The sequence below is a fragment of the Trichoderma camerunense genome (genome assembly GCF_050948025.1).
Source record: "Trichoderma camerunense strain CBS 138272 chromosome Unknown V8C40scaffold_15, whole genome shotgun sequence".
NCBI classification, from domain to species: Eukaryota; Fungi; Ascomycota; class Sordariomycetes; order Hypocreales; family Hypocreaceae; genus Trichoderma; species Trichoderma camerunense.
Genome location: NW_028145355.1, coordinates 699,270 through 715,772, shown reverse-complemented (window position 1 = coordinate 715,772; position 16,503 = coordinate 699,270). Strand labels below are relative to the sequence as shown.

The 16,503-nt window shown below is 46.2% G+C and overlaps 7 protein-coding genes across 7 annotated transcripts; 2 read left to right on the top strand and 5 right to left on the bottom strand.

Moving 5' to 3' along the window:
- Window positions 1-49: 49 nt before the first annotated feature.
- Window positions 50-2,597, bottom strand: V8C40DRAFT_281290 (uncharacterized protein; the record flags this gene model as incomplete). Its single annotated transcript, XM_083221574.1, has 4 exons — window positions 2,237-2,597; window positions 1,411-2,180; window positions 1,100-1,354; window positions 50-1,042 (listed from the first exon to the last, which is right to left on the bottom strand). The coding sequence occupies exons 1-4, from the start codon at window positions 2,517-2,519 to the stop codon at window positions 50-52; spliced, it is 2,301 nt and encodes a 766-aa protein (XP_083070594.1). The 5' UTR covers window positions 2,520-2,597.
- A 296-nt stretch (window positions 2,598-2,893) lies between these two features.
- On the bottom strand, window positions 2,894-4,518 carry V8C40DRAFT_276468 (MFS transporter; the record flags this gene model as incomplete). Its single annotated transcript, XM_083220841.1, has 4 exons — window positions 2,894-3,104; window positions 3,168-3,299; window positions 3,351-4,337; window positions 4,400-4,518. The coding sequence occupies 4 exons, from the start codon at window positions 4,516-4,518 to the stop codon at window positions 2,894-2,896; spliced, it is 1,449 nt and encodes a 482-aa protein (XP_083070593.1).
- A 272-nt stretch (window positions 4,519-4,790) lies between these two features.
- Window positions 4,791-6,668, bottom strand: V8C40DRAFT_276467 (uncharacterized protein; the record flags this gene model as incomplete). Its single annotated transcript, XM_083220840.1, has 2 exons — window positions 4,791-4,858; window positions 5,030-6,668. The coding sequence occupies 2 exons, from the start codon at window positions 6,666-6,668 to the stop codon at window positions 4,791-4,793; spliced, it is 1,707 nt and encodes a 568-aa protein (XP_083070592.1).
- A 1,573-nt stretch (window positions 6,669-8,241) lies between these two features.
- Window positions 8,242-9,256, top strand: V8C40DRAFT_281277 (uncharacterized protein; the record flags this gene model as incomplete). The annotated part of the gene is made up of 4 exons (XM_083221573.1): window positions 8,242-8,431; window positions 8,548-8,655; window positions 8,735-8,910; window positions 8,982-9,256. 4 exons carry the CDS (start codon window positions 8,242-8,244, stop codon window positions 9,207-9,209), a joined length of 702 nt encoding a protein of 233 aa, XP_083070591.1. The 3' UTR covers window positions 9,210-9,256.
- A 172-nt stretch (window positions 9,257-9,428) lies between these two features.
- Window positions 9,429-10,474, bottom strand: V8C40DRAFT_281275 (uncharacterized protein; the record flags this gene model as incomplete). Its single annotated transcript, XM_083221572.1, has 3 exons — window positions 9,429-9,825; window positions 9,881-10,160; window positions 10,221-10,474. The coding sequence occupies 3 exons, from the start codon at window positions 10,472-10,474 to the stop codon at window positions 9,538-9,540; spliced, it is 822 nt and encodes a 273-aa protein (XP_083070590.1). The 3' UTR covers window positions 9,429-9,537.
- Window positions 10,475-10,868: 394 nt separating this feature from the next.
- Window positions 10,869-12,338, bottom strand: V8C40DRAFT_66355 (Zn(II)2Cys6 transcription factor domain-containing protein). The gene is made up of 2 exons (XM_083223268.1): window positions 12,113-12,338; window positions 10,869-12,036 (listed from the first exon to the last, which is right to left on the bottom strand). The coding sequence occupies exons 1-2, from the start codon at window positions 12,254-12,256 to the stop codon at window positions 10,921-10,923; spliced, it is 1,260 nt and encodes a 419-aa protein (XP_083070589.1). The 5' UTR covers window positions 12,257-12,338; the 3' UTR covers window positions 10,869-10,920.
- V8C40DRAFT_276463 (WD40 repeat domain-containing protein) lies at window positions 12,287-16,303 on the top strand (the record flags this gene model as incomplete). Its single annotated transcript, XM_083220839.1, has 6 exons — window positions 12,287-12,440; window positions 12,522-13,705; window positions 13,890-14,369; window positions 14,426-14,797; window positions 14,845-15,280; window positions 15,312-16,303. The coding sequence occupies 6 exons, from the start codon at window positions 12,287-12,289 to the stop codon at window positions 16,301-16,303; spliced, it is 3,618 nt and encodes a 1,205-aa protein (XP_083070588.1).
- Between the last annotated feature and the right edge of the window lie 200 nt (window positions 16,304-16,503).

Below are 16,503 nucleotides of genomic sequence, written 5' to 3'. Positions count from 1 at the left end.
TATAGATATAGATAGGGATTCTCGTCGCTAGATTTAATTGCGTAAGAAGTTATAAACCGTGGCTAAATATTGCACCTAATTCCCTCCAGGTCTGATTGTCCATGTTGGATTCGAGTGCGGGGATGTCATGCAAGTATGCATCTGTCCCGCAATCTGCAGAGGGAACATCTTCTTCCAGTCCAAATACTGGATCAGAAATCAAGTAATCTAGTGCACCATTGGAATTTAAGATGTTGAGAGAGCATGGCCTTACTGTGGGGTTGTCGAACAGCGATATGTCTGTAATTCGGTTGGCCTGCCCAGCTGAGGAGGCGTGCAGCCGTGATTTGCGCTTGGGAGGATCATTTTCGAGCTGCTTAAAAAAGTGTATCTCGTTTGGCTTAGAATAATCGCTTGTGTAATGGATGCCCAATCTAGATAATCTCTCCCTCATGGATCTCATTCGGTTCCAGAGTCGCTCGGAAGCAGATGAAGATCTTGAATAAGCTTCCGCGAGATTGAATGCGCAGGAAATCTTTATACTTAGATATTTGACATCGAATCTTTCTCCAATAGTGGTATTGGAATCTTCTTCGGAGTCAGATTCGTGCATAATGACCAAAAACAACAGAGCTACTGATGAAGCTAAAAAGTGCTGGAAAAACGGATGCTGTTTGTGGTATATGTCAGTTGTCTTGTGCAAGTCCCAAAGTACGGCAATTGTATCACAAGCAACCTCAGCTCCTGACTGAGCCATTTGCTTTTTACCTATTAGGCGAGAGCATGATAGAAAGTAGGATGTGACGACTAAGCCTCGGAGTAGGTTGGCGCGTAGATACAGCAATGTCGGCAAGGACTGAGGACGAGTGTTGGCCAAACGCTCTTTTGGATGCACAAAAGATAATCCTGTGAGATATCTCTCTTTCCATTGATCGATCTGTATATTCGTCACGTCGAATAGGTCTTCATCTTCGAGTGCATCAGCTGTGAGCAAGCGACTGTTGTGATCCCAAAGCCGGGGTGTAAACGAAGCATATGGAACCATCGCTTTCAGGTATGGGGCCTTTTAGGTTAAAGTCAGCATGGTATCTTAGTCTTACTCATTCGGAGGTATCATTACCTCTACAGGCTCAGGAAGTGATTTGGCAAAATCTGCGTCCTGAAAATTCTGCGGTAGGCCAATGGAGCAACTCCATAGCCGATCGAGAATCACGATGCTCCAAAGGATATTTGTGATCATGCCGTGATCGCTTGATTCATTTTCCGCCCGTCGGGCTTCTCGGTGGTGCAGTCCCAGCTCCATGGCCATTCGCCCAGAAATTCCGCCCATCCGCCATGCCAACTGCACATCATCATGGAAAAAGTGATAAATGGCCTGTCATAATAAATCAGCAAAATGTCTTCGACAATTAATTGATGTAAAAAACGAACAGCGAGCAGTGTGAGAACAACGTTCTGGATGTTTTTGGTGTCGGACGTCATGGCATCCTGAATCCTGATTTGGATGCTGTTGTACAAAGCTGAGGCGATGTCGCTTTGCCCTGTAGTCTGCGCAAGAAGGGCAATTGATAGGACCATTTTTGTAATATCAAGTCTGTCTTGTTCAATTTCAGGATCTGTACTCCTAGTCCCTGGCGCCGATTCTAGGAGAGCGTAAATTGCGTCAACTTGTGATTTTTGTTGTTCAATGTCCACAACAGGGTGAAGATGGCCAATCACTTCATGATACACATCGATGAGCTGTAGTGCTCGAGCCTTGCCAAGGTTTCGTAAGCACCGTGTGCAGTCTGAACAAAAGCAGGCACGCATTCGCGGGCGTGATTCAGAAGGCTCTTCCACTCCTTCATAAGTATCGGGTGTTGGATCTGGAGTGTAGCATGCGATTTTTCGATGTCTACATGAGTAACCGAGTTGGGGTTCAACCGGCCGAATACAGAACCGAACTACATTCAGCGTGTAGTCGGAGCTTGTTGCCCCCCAGTATCGAGGTGATGGATGTTTCGCGCTGTCCTGTTCGTAGGCACTTTCTGAGCAGCTTCTCACTGAACAAGAAGATGAAGGAGACGATTTAGTGTCAAAAGGATTTCCACCCCGGCCATTACTTGGTCCCTTGTTAAGCTCAATCAGGACATTTATTTGTGATTGCATGTGCTCAACAAGGCGAGCTAAGCGTCCAATCTCACTGAAAACTATCGTGTCAACTATGAAAAAGCCTAATACTCCGATAGGCAAGTGAAGCAAATAACTCACCTCGTACCTTCTGTGCTGTTGCTCTTATGCTCAGTGCAGTCATTCTGCTGGTTTAAAGCATCGCACGCGCAGTTGGTCAGTAGATTTGGATCTGTATCGTATATACACTGAATAGACCGGCTTTGACAATGCTCGCACGGCAGATGGCCATCGCAGCGCACTTTTCGGCGCTTGCACTCGCAACAGGCCCGGAGAGCATAGCGAGCTCGTCGTTTTCTGGGCTCACTGTCCGTGTCATGGGATGTAGCCCTCTTCTTACGACGGGTGGAAGATATCTTTTGCGCGGGCATTTATACTAAGTGAGAACAATATTACCAGGGAGATTGATCAAGGATTGCTTTGTAATTGATTTGGTGATATTAATTGCGACACAAAGAAGTTGTGTGAATCTTTCGAGACTCTCCCAGTTGTGATTGGCACTACGGCATCGCTACTCAAAATACAGTGTCAAACGAAACCATGATTCACAAAGGAGGAACTGCACGCACTGTACAATCCGGAACTTCCGCTAGGAACGAGACGGAAATTCCGCAGTCTAAAATCTGACAACTTCATCTCAATCTACACAGCAGTGGGGCACTTCACTGCGTTCTGCCGTACAAATTACAGTGTCCCTAATAAGCCAAGATATAACATACTGCAGAAAATAACATATATCGTATTCTTATTGAGAAAGCAATTTACTCTTCTTTCGCAATCTAGATCCATATACCCTAAACACAAATGGAATCGGAATCATAATTGCAGCCAAGCATCCGAGTAAAGTAGCAGCCCACTGTACACCAAGATTTTGAAACATTTGTCGGCTGAACAATGGGAATCCTGCTGCAACTGACGATCGAAGCATGATGTTGGCGGCGACGGTCGAGGCAGCCCTGCAGAAGTTAGGCACCATATTATAGAACAGAGTAAAGGATGTGTAAAAGTGTCCGACTTACAAAGGCAAATAAGAGTCTACCAAGTAATTGAAGCAAGGAAGAAAAACGCACAAAACGCCGAATCCAACAAAAAGGCCAGCCGCGGTTGGTGCCATCCAATGGATCCGGTCAGTGAAGCCCGTCCAGCCGAACCTGAAATACGGAATCAGTGCTGATTGTAGTTAAAAGAGTGAAGACACGTACCAAAAGATACCAATTGTAAAGATCGGGCCTCCAAACAAAGTTGGGAAGAGGCGCCATTCCGGGACTGGTACGTTGTTGTTTTTGGCCAGCTTTTTGGCATACTCCTTTTGTTGCCAAAAGATCATGGTAACACCCAACGACATTCCTATGAAGAGGCCAATGAATGGAAGCTCCGCAACTCCGGGCCTCATGTGGTATACTTGCCCAAAAACGAACGGATAAGCCTCGAGCAGTGCATAAACCAGTCCGTATATAAACGACATGTAGAGAGAAACAAGGCAAATCATTGACTCCGTGATGAGCATTCGAAGTGGCCGAGTGAAATATTTTGTTACCAAATCTCTCAGATCCGTCTCCACCATTTCATGTCTCGCGTGGATTGCCCAATTGTTCGTCTTGCGGCGCATCGTGGCAGCGTCCGCAGCGAGAATAAGCGGAGCGTATGTTTCCGGGAGAAGAACTGCTGAGACAGCCCCATTGACAAGCCCTAGGATAGCAGGGATATACAGCGTCCATCTCCAGCCAAGGTGACTGGATGCGATGAAACCTCCTACAATAGGACCTGTAAAAGGACCACCAAAGACGGTCAAAGCATAGATGGAAATCGCTCCGCCTCTATACTTGTTGTCAAAGATATCAGCAAGGACACCCGGAACCACAGCGAGTTGACATGCGCCGCAGAGGCCTGCAAAGAACCGGCAGATGAGCAGTGTCTGGATGTTATTCCCTGCCGCAGAAGCAATGGAGAAGATGCCACCGCCAATCATGGAGACGACCAAAGGCCATCTCCTACCGTACAATTCCGATCCAGGAGCCCATAATATCGGCCCAGCTGCAAATCCAAGGACAAACAGTGTTGTACCGAGCGTTCCAACTTCCAATCCAACTCCAAGCTCTTTGCTTGCGCTTTCGGTTCCGGGCGCATAAATGGCACTGTTGAAAGCGACAATCCATGTTTCACTGCAAACGAGTATAGAAATGAATAATCTAGGTTACTCGGCAGCTTGTAAGCACATTGGGCTGCGCCAAATTAGTCAGGTTCGACATACTTGGTTGAGGTTTTCCAATTGTAAGGATGGTTTGGATCATCTGGCCCATCAAACTCGAGAATGTACTCTTCTGGATTGATGAGCGGTGGTGGAAACGACCTCTTTCCTTCGTCTGGCATTTCATCACTTTGTGTCACTAGAGTAAAGGAAATGTCAGTGGAAGCTCAAGGGCTTTGCTTGCTAGGTTGGAGGAAGATGGAGGAAGAGAGCCAACAACTAGTCCAAAGAAACATTATGGCCTGCAGTAATGTGGTTGACCTGAATCGTATAACGAATTACAAAGAAATAAAGCACAACCTCGATTTCTTTCTGCTTCTCTCGCGTATGTCGCCTAAGCATTGCCTTTTGATCGGACGAATTGCGGATCTGACGGCTGTTACGGGATCGACGGCTATTGCGGTTTCCGGCCCGATTTTCCCGATCTCACTGGAGTTTCTAGAGACAAGCTCAATTGATGCGCTCGTGCTTATTCGCTAGCAAGATACTTCGCAATGACGATGTGATAATCAGCTTATGTTATAGATCTACTTAAACGTCATGCTGCTGGAGATGGACCACCACTTTGCGGAAATGAAGTCGCCGGCACCATTGAGCCGTAAGCAAAACTGAGAACTCTGTTGTCATATCCACCAAGCAGCGTTGGTCCGTCTAGCATGCCAGGGACCATGACTTGTTCGAATTCACTCATTTGTTGAGTTGACAGATCTGCGAAGAAGGCTCCAAACCAGTTTCGATCATCCACATTTGCAGTCGTTGACGCGGCTGCACCGTTCTCTACTCCACGAGAGGCCTTGAGGGCGTCGTCAAATATGGCTACATCCTCTTTTCTTCTTTGCTGCTGTAGCCTAACAAGTAATCTGGCCGCATTACAGGCGTCCTTCATAGTGTCAGTCTTGTAGAATGAGGCGGTCAAATTGAGAGTGTCCAGAGCATCACCCAACAAAGCAAGTGATGAATGTGTGTCCATTACCAGTAAGAAACAAACGATTTGGAATGGAACGTTCACCACTTGATGCCATGGCGAGCAATCTCTGACTAATACCTGGGCGCAGCTCAAAGCTTTTCGAAATAATGCTAGGACTTTATCCACTATGGCAGGGGAAAGATCCACCGCCTGGGCATAGATGCGTCGAAGCACACAAAGAACAAGATTCGACTGCGCCATAGTCGATGGCGGCTGAGTGTGAGAGCTTTTCAGGAGTTCAGAGAGAGTTGAAGTGAGATTGCTCCCATCTGTAGGCTTGCCCGGGTCTAGCCCAACCGAGGCGGGCAACAGGGACAGAATTTCTGCGGTATAATTGCCGGGATCTCGCAAATCCTGGACTGGCAGATCGTTCTCTTGGTAGGGTACTCGTGGTAGGCCCAAATCGTACGAGGTCCAAACATTAAGGTGACGAGCAACTCCAACAAGTCGTCTTCGAATGTCGTCATCATCACCACCATGTGGATCGCGTTGGAGCATGGCTGATTGCAGTCTAGAATAAAGCTCAGACACTTCGATAAGGTGCATGAGTGTAGACGAGGCAATCCAAGTAGCGTAAGGGGAGTCAGTCATTCGAAGGTACACAGTTCGGAGAGTCCATGCCGTCAAAAGGTCCAAGGACGGAGGTTCTGTCAGATGATGAGTGTCCAAAATAGAACGCGCTTTTGCAACCAGCTGTGACTCAATGGTGGTGGCTGTTCGTTGCGAAAATAGAGATCCAAGTGCAGCAACGCCTGTAAGAATGGCATCAAATATTTGAGGTTTCGAGGACGTTTGCCAGCACGCCTTCAAGCGTTTGAAGAACCTCTCGCGGTCAATAAAGCCATAGCAACAGTTTACCTTGTCAAAATAGATCTCTGCTAGAGCTTCTATGTGTTGTAGAGACGTCATGTTTATCGCCAATGGCGTGAACGCGTCTCCTGAAGTGGATGGCTGTCGTGCTCCCGTATTCCAGCCAAAGAGACTAAACCTCGGTGCGCTTGCGGGATTAATCTTGAGGCTCATGTTCCTCACAAATGCTGCACTACAGTTTGCTTCGACACGGCGGGCAACAGTATCGCGGTCCCGTCCAGCATCCAGCGATTCTTGCTGGCGGCGCTCAGCGTCTAGCTTTGAACGGTCCGATTCTTGCACTGACACATGACGCTTTTCCTTCTGTCCGTGAAAGTGGCACTCGCAACCCCAGCTCACGCAGGTCTCACAAGGATTGCCGCCGACGCACTTGCGCTTACGTTCACGGCAAGGCTCACAGGCCAGCCGGGATCGTTTTCGCTTGGAGACAATCATTGCGTCCGATTCAGAGGGGCTTTCATAGGAGCTTTTCGATGTTAGTTGAGATAGGTTGGAAGTTGCGGGTGTTGCGGGCAATGGAACTATAAAATATAGGCGTACAGGGGGCTGGTAAGATGACAACCGCTGCCATTGATTCCATTCTCGCCTTTGCGAACCTTGCAAAACCGTCATAGCAACGTTGGCGTGAGGCTATTGCCACTCAACCATACGTTTGCAGTGGCATTGGTAGCTCTGATTAAGGTTCTCTCGTGATCTGCCTAGTATGATGAAGTAATCCAATCAACGTAGCCTATTGAATTGATTGCAAGCATTCGTGATTGAACAGCTTCCACTTGCTAACATGCCGAAATCGTGATCCGTGGTTAAGCGCTGACGTTCATAGGTTTAAGAATGCGGGTCGGCATCTTGGCTTCAGAGACCTGTGAAACCATTGGTCTACTGACAGTATCACATCACAACAAACAGTAATTCAGAAGCTGCTGGAAAATCTGGTCTAGTACTTAGAGTAAGCATTGAAAATAAGCATTAAAGAAGAACGTATATTCCATCCAGATTGTTCAGATCTAGATTTCGAGAGGTATCAAACCTACACTTTTATCCAGCATACAATGCCTCACAGGTACAAAAGTTAAATGTCTGCCTAGATGACGACTAAGCGACCAAACATCATTTTGCATAACGTAAGATATGACCTAAGAGCCCCTAACTATGAGATTTCAATCAGAACAAGCAGAATTAATGATATCCTACACATGAAAGAGGGTTGATGAAGTTTATCTGGCTTCCAGGCGATATTAATTGTTTTGTCTGTGTTGTGTTCCAGAAGTTGCCCCAGGCGATATTACCCTGTAAGTCGACAATGCAGCAATTCGCTCGCAGTAAGATCAATCGTAATTGCTCAGCGCCGAGCACTATGTATTGAGACTAACTGAGAACTATTTGGAAATCTAAACTCTAAATAGAGAGATGCATGCCAGTCTATTCCGTGTTCTCCTCGGAGAAGTCTTCTCTATTTTGCGGGGAAAGCCTGTCGGGTATTCAGAACTGCCAACAACTACCTATTGACTGCTGACGCTGATGACGTCGGTTCTCATAGAACACCTCGTCTCCAGCCACTGCCTCTCAATTTCTCATATCTCCCACAGCTAGGAGATGATTACATGATATTCGTAACCGAGTTGCATGTTAATATTTAGATGTATGTTCATGACTCCCAGCAACGACTTCCCTAGTGTTAGTCTAGAATAAGGCCTGGGCGTGAAACAAGCGCTGATTCCCCCACCTGTGAAGAAAAGAAGCGGGGAAGAAGCTTCTATCATCTCCGGAGCTGTTGTGCCAATGGACTGAGGACAATGTCTCAGCCTTGACGTTGGTATGAATAACAATGCCGGTCGACACCCTCTGTTCAGAGTCTTGTGACAGCATATTACCGGTTATGTCATTTATCACCGTCACTTATAAGATTATTTTCTTATAATGACCACGGCATATTCTCTCTGAGAAGCCCAAAATGTAATATACAGCAACTAGCACCCTTTCATATCGTGTCGCTAATCTACGCTCCAAAATGTCAATCAAATACACCATCACGCTCCAGAATGACTATGGGAAAGACGGTCGCTACGCCTTCTTTGTAGATCCTCCCCAGATCTCAGAATCTCTCACCGCGCCTGAAGTATTCACGAATGCGTGGATCTCAACTTTTGTACCAGACGGGAGCACACATGATATCGCGACGACGAGCGAAATGTTTGCCTGTAAGTCTACTGAAGCAATAACAGATTACCCAAAGGAAAGAAGTAACGACAAAAAAAAAATAAACTTTATTAAAGCTGATATCATCTACAACGTCATTAATGCTAAAGTTACGTAGGGTGCGGAACAGTTCCAAAGCCGCCGGGTGTTGGCGTCACGGTCCATGAAGGAGCCAGTCAACCAGCCGCACTCGGCTATAAGATGGAAGGAGAAATTACGCCTGGAGGTATGTTTATATGTTGACACTATGGCATGATTATATCCTTGTATTATCCTTCAAATACCTCGGCTGACATTACTCTAAGGCACGTTCGAGATGATCGTGGACAGGGGCGTACCAGACTTGATTCCTATCCCCAGCTCTGCGAAAACTGCTGCGTACAAGATTGAGACTGGAAGTGATCTTCCCACGCCAAACCACAAATATCTTTTCGGCCTCGGCATGATCAACGGGTGCGGCCTGGTCTCTCCGGTTGCCTCGGTGAGTTGTCCATTATTCTTTTTTATTTTGGCACAATGGAATTAATTGACCATGACTTTGAGAGATTATAGGCATTAGCAATCAACAACATGTCAATCAATTTGACGCCAAGCAAAAAATTCCATGTCTGCCAGAGTGATATCCAGATAGGAGAAATTATTGACTTGCCCTCCGTTTCTGAGACAGCCGGCGTGATTGACTTTAGCTCAGGGCCTGGTGCTGGAAAAGATGCTGCCACCATTGTTCACAGAAATAATGGTTACTTTGACGTCATGTACCATGAGAGCTCCAAGAATTGATGCCAGCGACTTGTCTCTGTGCTTACGAGAGCAATTTTAGAGTTATGAGAAGTTAGTTTCATGTTTTGGTTGCAAGAAATAATACTTCAAATTGACTGACTGCAGTGTGAACACAAACAGCAAACTGTGATTAAGATCTAGTAAATGAGATAAAAGATATTTAAATAACCCACAATACGCCATCGCATTTCACTAACATGAAGAGATAGTGCTCGATGGGCAGCTTATCTCGAGCGCCTATGGGTCTGGACAATTACCAAGAATTTGGGTATAGCGCCTGAAGAACCAGACATGACTTGAGACATTCTAATTCGCATAAGGGCAATCTTTATTTGCACTCCGTATTTTGCTGAAGCTCACTGCCTGGATTAGAGACAAGTCTGACTGCCTCCTGGTCGCGTTTCTTCAACTCTGGTCGTAAAGAGCGAGTAATGACACCAGCGACAAGAAGACTGGTGACACAAATCAACTCAGGCACAAGACTTAAGCAAATCTGAACGGCCTTGGAGGTAAGAAATCCAGAGTCCGGGTGTGTCACCTGCAGGTGTAGAAACACAAGGCCGTATACAAGACGGATGCCAACAAACGGGAGGGCGACAAAGACGCCTTTGATCAACTGATGGTATGCAACATTAGCTCATGTAAAGACTAGTAATGTGAAAATGACGTACAACTCTACCATTGTCCACAGTTTGCATGGTGGAATAGGAAGAGTATTGACGGACCATGTGGTTCGACCAAACTGCCCACAATGTTACAAGTCCCCAGGCAATGGCTGAAAGCGCTGAGCCAATATTGAGTAAAGTTTTGGTCTTGGACACTGGATCGCCATTCATAAGCTTAACAAGCGCCAAGATGATCAAAATCATTCCCAATTGAACTAAGCCATGGTACTTGATTTCCAGTATTATGTCGAGTCTTCGATTCAGGCGGGGATTCACTGCGCGTCGACTGGTGAAGCGTCACTGTTAGAAGAAACTCTTAAAAAGGTATAGAGTACGGGAAACTCACGCTTCGTGTAAGATGCCGGAGATTGCAAGAAGCAAAGGAGAGAGACCTATGCTATTGAGAATCACAGCTGCTTCGCCCTTCTGGCTTCCATGGAGACCAATGCCTCCAGTGGCGATGCGGAGGACACAGAATAATTGGACAAATAGCCAACCCAGGAATCCCGTCTTTCCATGTTTCCACAGGCAAAAAAGTGCTGGTTGAACAAGAACGAGATAAATGGCGAGCTTTGCCGCCGAGAGGCCGTCAGTTGTCATTTTGGTCGCGTGGGTTCGCGGTTTCGATAACTCGGCAGAGCGTTGCGGAGTTGTTGAGTGTGCGTTGAGAATTGTTGTTTGGCAGTCGAGAAGATGAGTTTCTGTTGAATTTTGGAGGTAAAATCATTATATATATGTCTTCTTTCCCCTGTTTCATTTCGATGCCGCTCCTCTTGATGCTACAATGTGTTCCACACATCACAAAGTAAGCCCCAAAGGATCCACGCCACACGTTAGGGTGGGATTGAACGAGAACGACGGCAGATCTGAATGGCCCGCAGCAAACTAATTTGAGCACTACGGCAAGCCCTGCATCAAATAGAGGACAGGGACGGCACTCATATACCCTGAGCAGCGTGTCCTGCCCTTGATGCATTAGACACGGTGGATTCGTGATTGCTGGTCTATCCCTGCCTTTGCAGATGGCCAATATATTTACTACTAAATTAATCTCTCTCTTGAGAAACATCGCATAACAATGACGGATCCTTTAGTATCTCCAGTGGCTGTATCAACATGCCCTGCCACTCAGGCGGCAACTCAGCCGCAATAGCCCTTGCTTCCCGTAGTCCAGTATCCCCGATATACCAAAGGCCGCGGTGAAGAGCCAAAAGTGTGAAGTAATGAGCCATGATGATCAGTGCTCGCGGTCGCTTCTGCGCCACATAGCACACAAACTGAGCGTCCACAATCATGGGGAAAAGAATTAGCCTTCGAGAGAGGCCAGGGGGTGGATGATGATCGAATCGATGCTTCCATATGCAGCCCAAACAACTCAGTGTGCGCTTGTAGACGTAGTAGACTTCTTCGTCCCATTCTTCTTCCAACTCATGAGGTTCCTGGCGTCGTAATAGGTAGAGAAGTTCGCTTGTATCTTCCATCCTCTGCTTTTCCTCCAAGTGTTGAGATATCTCTAGCATCAGTTTGCCGCTTAGGGAATCAGGATTCTGCTCGATCAAGGATAATGCCTTGCGAAACACAATATTGCTGGTGTTTGACATGCGTAACCACTCAATAGGGGGAGTATATGGTACCAACGAACGACGTTGTAGTCGAACATATCCATACACCCGAAGCGTAGTAGACGCCAAGCATGAGAAATCCACATTGTCGGTATCGAGATGCAACACGTGCTGGTGGTGCGATTGAAGCGTTAAGTTGAGATACGTGGAATAATTCTGCATGTGCTCCGGATCCTCAAAATTGGACTTATACGCCTTATGAAGTGCCGACAGCATGCAGACTCCATGCATCACGGCATCTGATTCCAATGCCGCGCGGCATATGACTGGCCCCATGAAACTTTGGGCGAATTTATCTCCGCCAACGGTTGGGGCGGTTTCGGTGAAGTAGTGATAGAACAGCTCGAGCTCAAGTTTCCGTCGGGCCTCTGTTTCTGGGAGAGGGGGTACTCCCTCTACAGCAACGAGACTCTCAGAAACTCCTGTAATAATTGATGTTGAACTTGATTCAATGTTGCTTTGAACTATGGGAAGAGTTCCATAGCCGCACTCCAAGTCAAGTCGCGTGCAGTTGTTACAGATTGGCTTGGCCTCATCACACTGAATCGATATTAGAACCTCTCTAACTTGAAATCTACTACCGTGCCATTAATCTCGGAGTGTTTCTTCTGCATACCTTGACTCGACGGACTCGGCACCGCTGGCAGCCGGTCCTACACTTTTTGTGGAATAGCTTCGCATGTTTCTTGCGTGGCAGCTGCGTCTGCTGAGACGTTTCCTCACGTCCACCCGCAAGAGAGAGTCTTGTTGTTACTGTCATTATAGTTTGTATAGACAATCGTCGTCCTTGATGCAACCTCAAGCGAGCTGCTTAAACGATGACGACGGGAGACGAAGGGTACATGTAGTTGGTAGCGGTAAAATGCTGAACGAGAACGAGCAGCAGGCTAGCTTTTTACGGAGAGAGGCCGCATTAGCTTATCCCCAGGGCATTTTCCCATCCCGTGTCATCAATCATCCTATTGGCCAATTGTGATAGTTGTCTTAGGGCTGACTGCCGATCTTGATGCCAACTTTTTTGACAGAATGGCTTTTCTTCTTCTCTAGAAGTAGCGGCGATCTTTCTTCCACGAGAAAATTTGTGGCGACGATTGCAAACGAACTTGCAGAGTCACTGCCTGCCTACCGAGAACATCTCCACAATGCCTTGGACTCTTCTCCTACCATTACCAGCCGCAGTTTGTATGACCAATGGGAAAAGCTGATTCTTAATCCTCTGCGCTCGACTTCATTAGAAGATGACGTTCAGCCCATTCTCATAGTCATCGATGCTTTAGATGAATGTGACAGTGAACATGATCAGGGAGTGTTGATTCAGTGTCTTGCCGAATTGTCAGCACTGGAAAAGATTCCTTTCCGCATATTCATCACGAACCGACCACAGAATACTATTCATCTAGGCTTTGATAGGATCACATCCTACTCACGCCAAGACTTCACCCTCCATGAAATTGAGGAATCAATTGTGGCAGCAGATTTGCGACTCTATTACAGGCATGAAATAACAGGCATGGACATTGACCAATCTCTCATCACCGAGGAAAACATTGACAGTCTAGCCAGGAAGTCTGACAGATTGTTTATTCATGCTGCCACGGTGTGTCGCTTTATTCGACAAGGCGAGATTTACGCAGTGAAAAGACTACAGAACGTTCTTGCTTCGCAGGATTCGCAACTTGAACCGGAGAGAGAGCTGGATTCGATTTACACAACCGTCTTGAAAACTGCCTTTGCAAAGTTTGCTTCATTGCAATCAGGCGAGACGGAAACTTTGCGGATGTCTTACCAAAAGGTTGTTGGATCTATCGTCATGCTCTATGATAGAATGCCTCCAACGGACTTTGCCACTTTAGTTGGCGAGCCAGTGGAAAATGTCACTCGACTGCTCAAATATCTGAGTTCGGTTCTAGACGTTCCTAGAGAGGCGTCTGGACAGATTTACGTGCTTCATGCGTCGTTTAGAGACTTTCTTTCAGATCCACAAAGAAGTTCGAGCCTGCATTTTTCGATCGATTATAGAAAGATACATGCGAGTCTACTCCAACGTTGCATCGACATTATGGCCATCGAGTTGCGGAAAAACATTTGCAGACTTCGAGAACCTGGGAAGCGAACCAAAGACATTTCAGCATCGGATGTGGATAATCACATTTCCCAAGTCCTGCAATACGCCTGTAAATATTGGATATATCATCTCCAGCAGAGTAACGTAAGCCCGAGAGGGCACTACGGGACCTTGGAATTTTTCCAAACCCGATTTCTCTTCTGGGTAGAAGTTCTCGCACTGATTGGGCGACTGTCTGATGCCGTCGATATGATTCAGCTCCTAGAGTCGTTGTTGGTAGGTCTATCAACTAATTATGTATTGGACCTTTATGCTGACTTTCTCAAAGTCCCATAAAGATACCCGAAGATATATTCACAATCTACTCACAGGCATCACACGAAATATCGGTCGTGGTGGCACAAAGGTCAACCATCAGACACTAGCAGCCGTAGTTCAAGACGCAACTCGGTTCCTATACGCGCACAGTCCCATCATTGATGCCACTCCAATGCAGTTATACATATCTGCACTCATATTTAGCCCGAGAACAAGCCTTATCCGGCGCATCTATCAGCATCACATTCCAAGTTGGATTCTGTCCATTCCTTCTTTGTCTGAGTCTTGGAATCCTCAATTACGACAATTATACTATCCATCCTGGGCTCAGGTTATAGCATATTCGTCTGATGGCAAATTTGTGGCATCTGGGCACAATGACAGCAAAATATGCTTGTGGGATGCGACGACGGGCGCTCAGCGTCGTGTCCTAACAGGCCACTCCAGGGCGGTCGTCAGCCTTTCATTCTCCCCAAACAGCAGTCTTCTTGTTTCTACATCTAAAGATATGATCTTCAAATCTGGAATGCTATTACGGGCACAAAGGTTGCTATGTATCGGAGAATACACGAAGTTAGGCAAGTCGCATTTATGCCTGATGGCAAAAGGATTGTCTTCACTAAGCTACTAGGATCTATCTACTTGTGGGATATAATAGAGAATAAAGAAGTATGGGTTTCGCGCTGCAGCGGTAACGACAGCTACAAAGGCTATCGCGATATGAAAATATCCCCTGATGGCAAACGCATAGCATGCGGCAACGGGAATCACAAAAAGAACGTTTGGCTTCTAGATACTGAGAATGGAAACGCTCTACATAACGCCAAACGTTTTGACGAGGCCGTTGAGTCTATTACCTTTTCGCCCGATAGTAAGCTGTTGGCAGTGGCATTTTACAGGAACTTTGAGATATGGAATGTCGCCACACGAGCAACACGCCGGATCCCAACAAAGGCCATCATCAGGTAGATACTTTTCTCGCCAGATGGAAAAAAATTGCGATAGCCGTTTGGAAAGGAATCAAACTTCTCAATATGACTTCAGGCAAGGAGTGGTGCGAGCTACAAGATACGAATATGCCTGATCATGGAATGCCACAGAGATTTGCGTTTTCGCCTGATGGAAGCGCCATTGCTTCAGTTTCAGGGGACAATGGAGTCACTGTATGGGATACCAGATTCCGCTCAAAGTATGTGGATTCCGAGCTTCCCTTCGAATCTCCTGACTACGAAATGTTGCCCTTCGAGTATCCCAGCGTTGTCGCAGCGTTGCGGGATGATTATCGGTTGGCCTCTGCTTCTTATAGTGACGCTATTCGACTGTGGGATGGACAGACTGGTGCGAAAAGGGAACTTTACATACATAGGCTGCATCCCTTGGTCGATATGCTTTCAATTACTCGTTGGATAAAGAAACACAGAGGTTTCCCAAGCTGCGATAGCTTCGGCCGGAAAAAGATTAATATTTCATCTATCTATTACATTCTCAATTGATGGCAAGTTCTTTGCATGTGTCTGGAAGACAAAGAAACTTCAAGTTTGGGATGCCCACAGTGGCAAAATGCTGTTCGCTCGAAAGCTGAACCCGAGCACGTCAGATAATGTTCTGTTCTCGCCAGACAGTAAGTTGATTGCGTCTGTGAGCGACAAGATTTACTTCTGGAATGCCAAAACCGGATCTGAGGCTTATTCTTCCGAGGCGCCACTGGGAAAAGTTGAATCTATCTCATTTTCTCCCGATGGCAAATATCTCGTCTCATCGATTCCAACAAAAAACAGGCACGCCCGTTTCGACGATATGATGCCGTCTGTTCACGACAACGGAGACTTTTATGGATATACTCATATCAGTATAACTGTAGAGTATAAAAGTTTGTTCCAGTTTTCTTCCAACGGCAGGCTGCTTGCGTATCTATTCGGTAACAGAATCATTGTTTTAATTTTGGAAACGCGGTATTTTTTGTTCATTAGTACTCTAAGTCGCCTCAAAAAACTATCCATTTTCGACAACAACAGATACCTTGGTGCTTTGCAGTCATTTGGGGGTCATTTCTTTATATTCATATGGGAACTAGTGACAGGCTCAGTCGTTTACAAAGGTCGTATCGATACAGATGAGTCAAGTTTATGCTTCTCCCTCAACGGCAAGCATATTGCTTCACTAGATAAGATTTTTGCATATAAAACATCACTGTCGGCCAACTGTCATTCCACTGGAATATCATTTACTGGAGTGTGGATTAAAGATGGCGGTCAAGACATTGTATATTTTCCTCACGAGTGCAAAGACCTTTTTGACTTCCTGTCTGGTAGCGCTTTGGTCTTTAGGTGGCCTCCCACAGGTTTCTTTGGGCAGGCGACACAGTATATGGACTGCAACATGTTACAGTTTGCCATGGTGAACAAGGTCATGGATGAGGATTGATCTTGATAACTACCGACACCATAACTTGGCGATATCTATGCAATAATGTCATATGCTGAACCATGGAACTTCGAGGATCTAACATGGCTCTGTTTCTACTTATCAAACTCTCATTTTTACGCGCGATTTATAGTTTATAATTATCTTGCGTCCAACATTAAATGCACCTTAGGCATTTCTATAGCATGTCGATTCAGCAT

What these genes read in the sequence shown, in the direction of transcription:
- V8C40DRAFT_66355 (XM_083223268.1), bottom strand. Translation starts at nt 12,256, where the DNA reads ATGACAGTAACAACAAGACTCTCTCTTGCGGGTGGACGTGAGGAAACG. An exon ending in GCCGAGTCCGTCGAGTCAAG is followed by an intron (nt 12,037 to 12,112) that starts GTATGCAGAAGA and finishes ATATCGATTCAG; the next exon opens with TGTGATGAGGCCAAGCCAAT.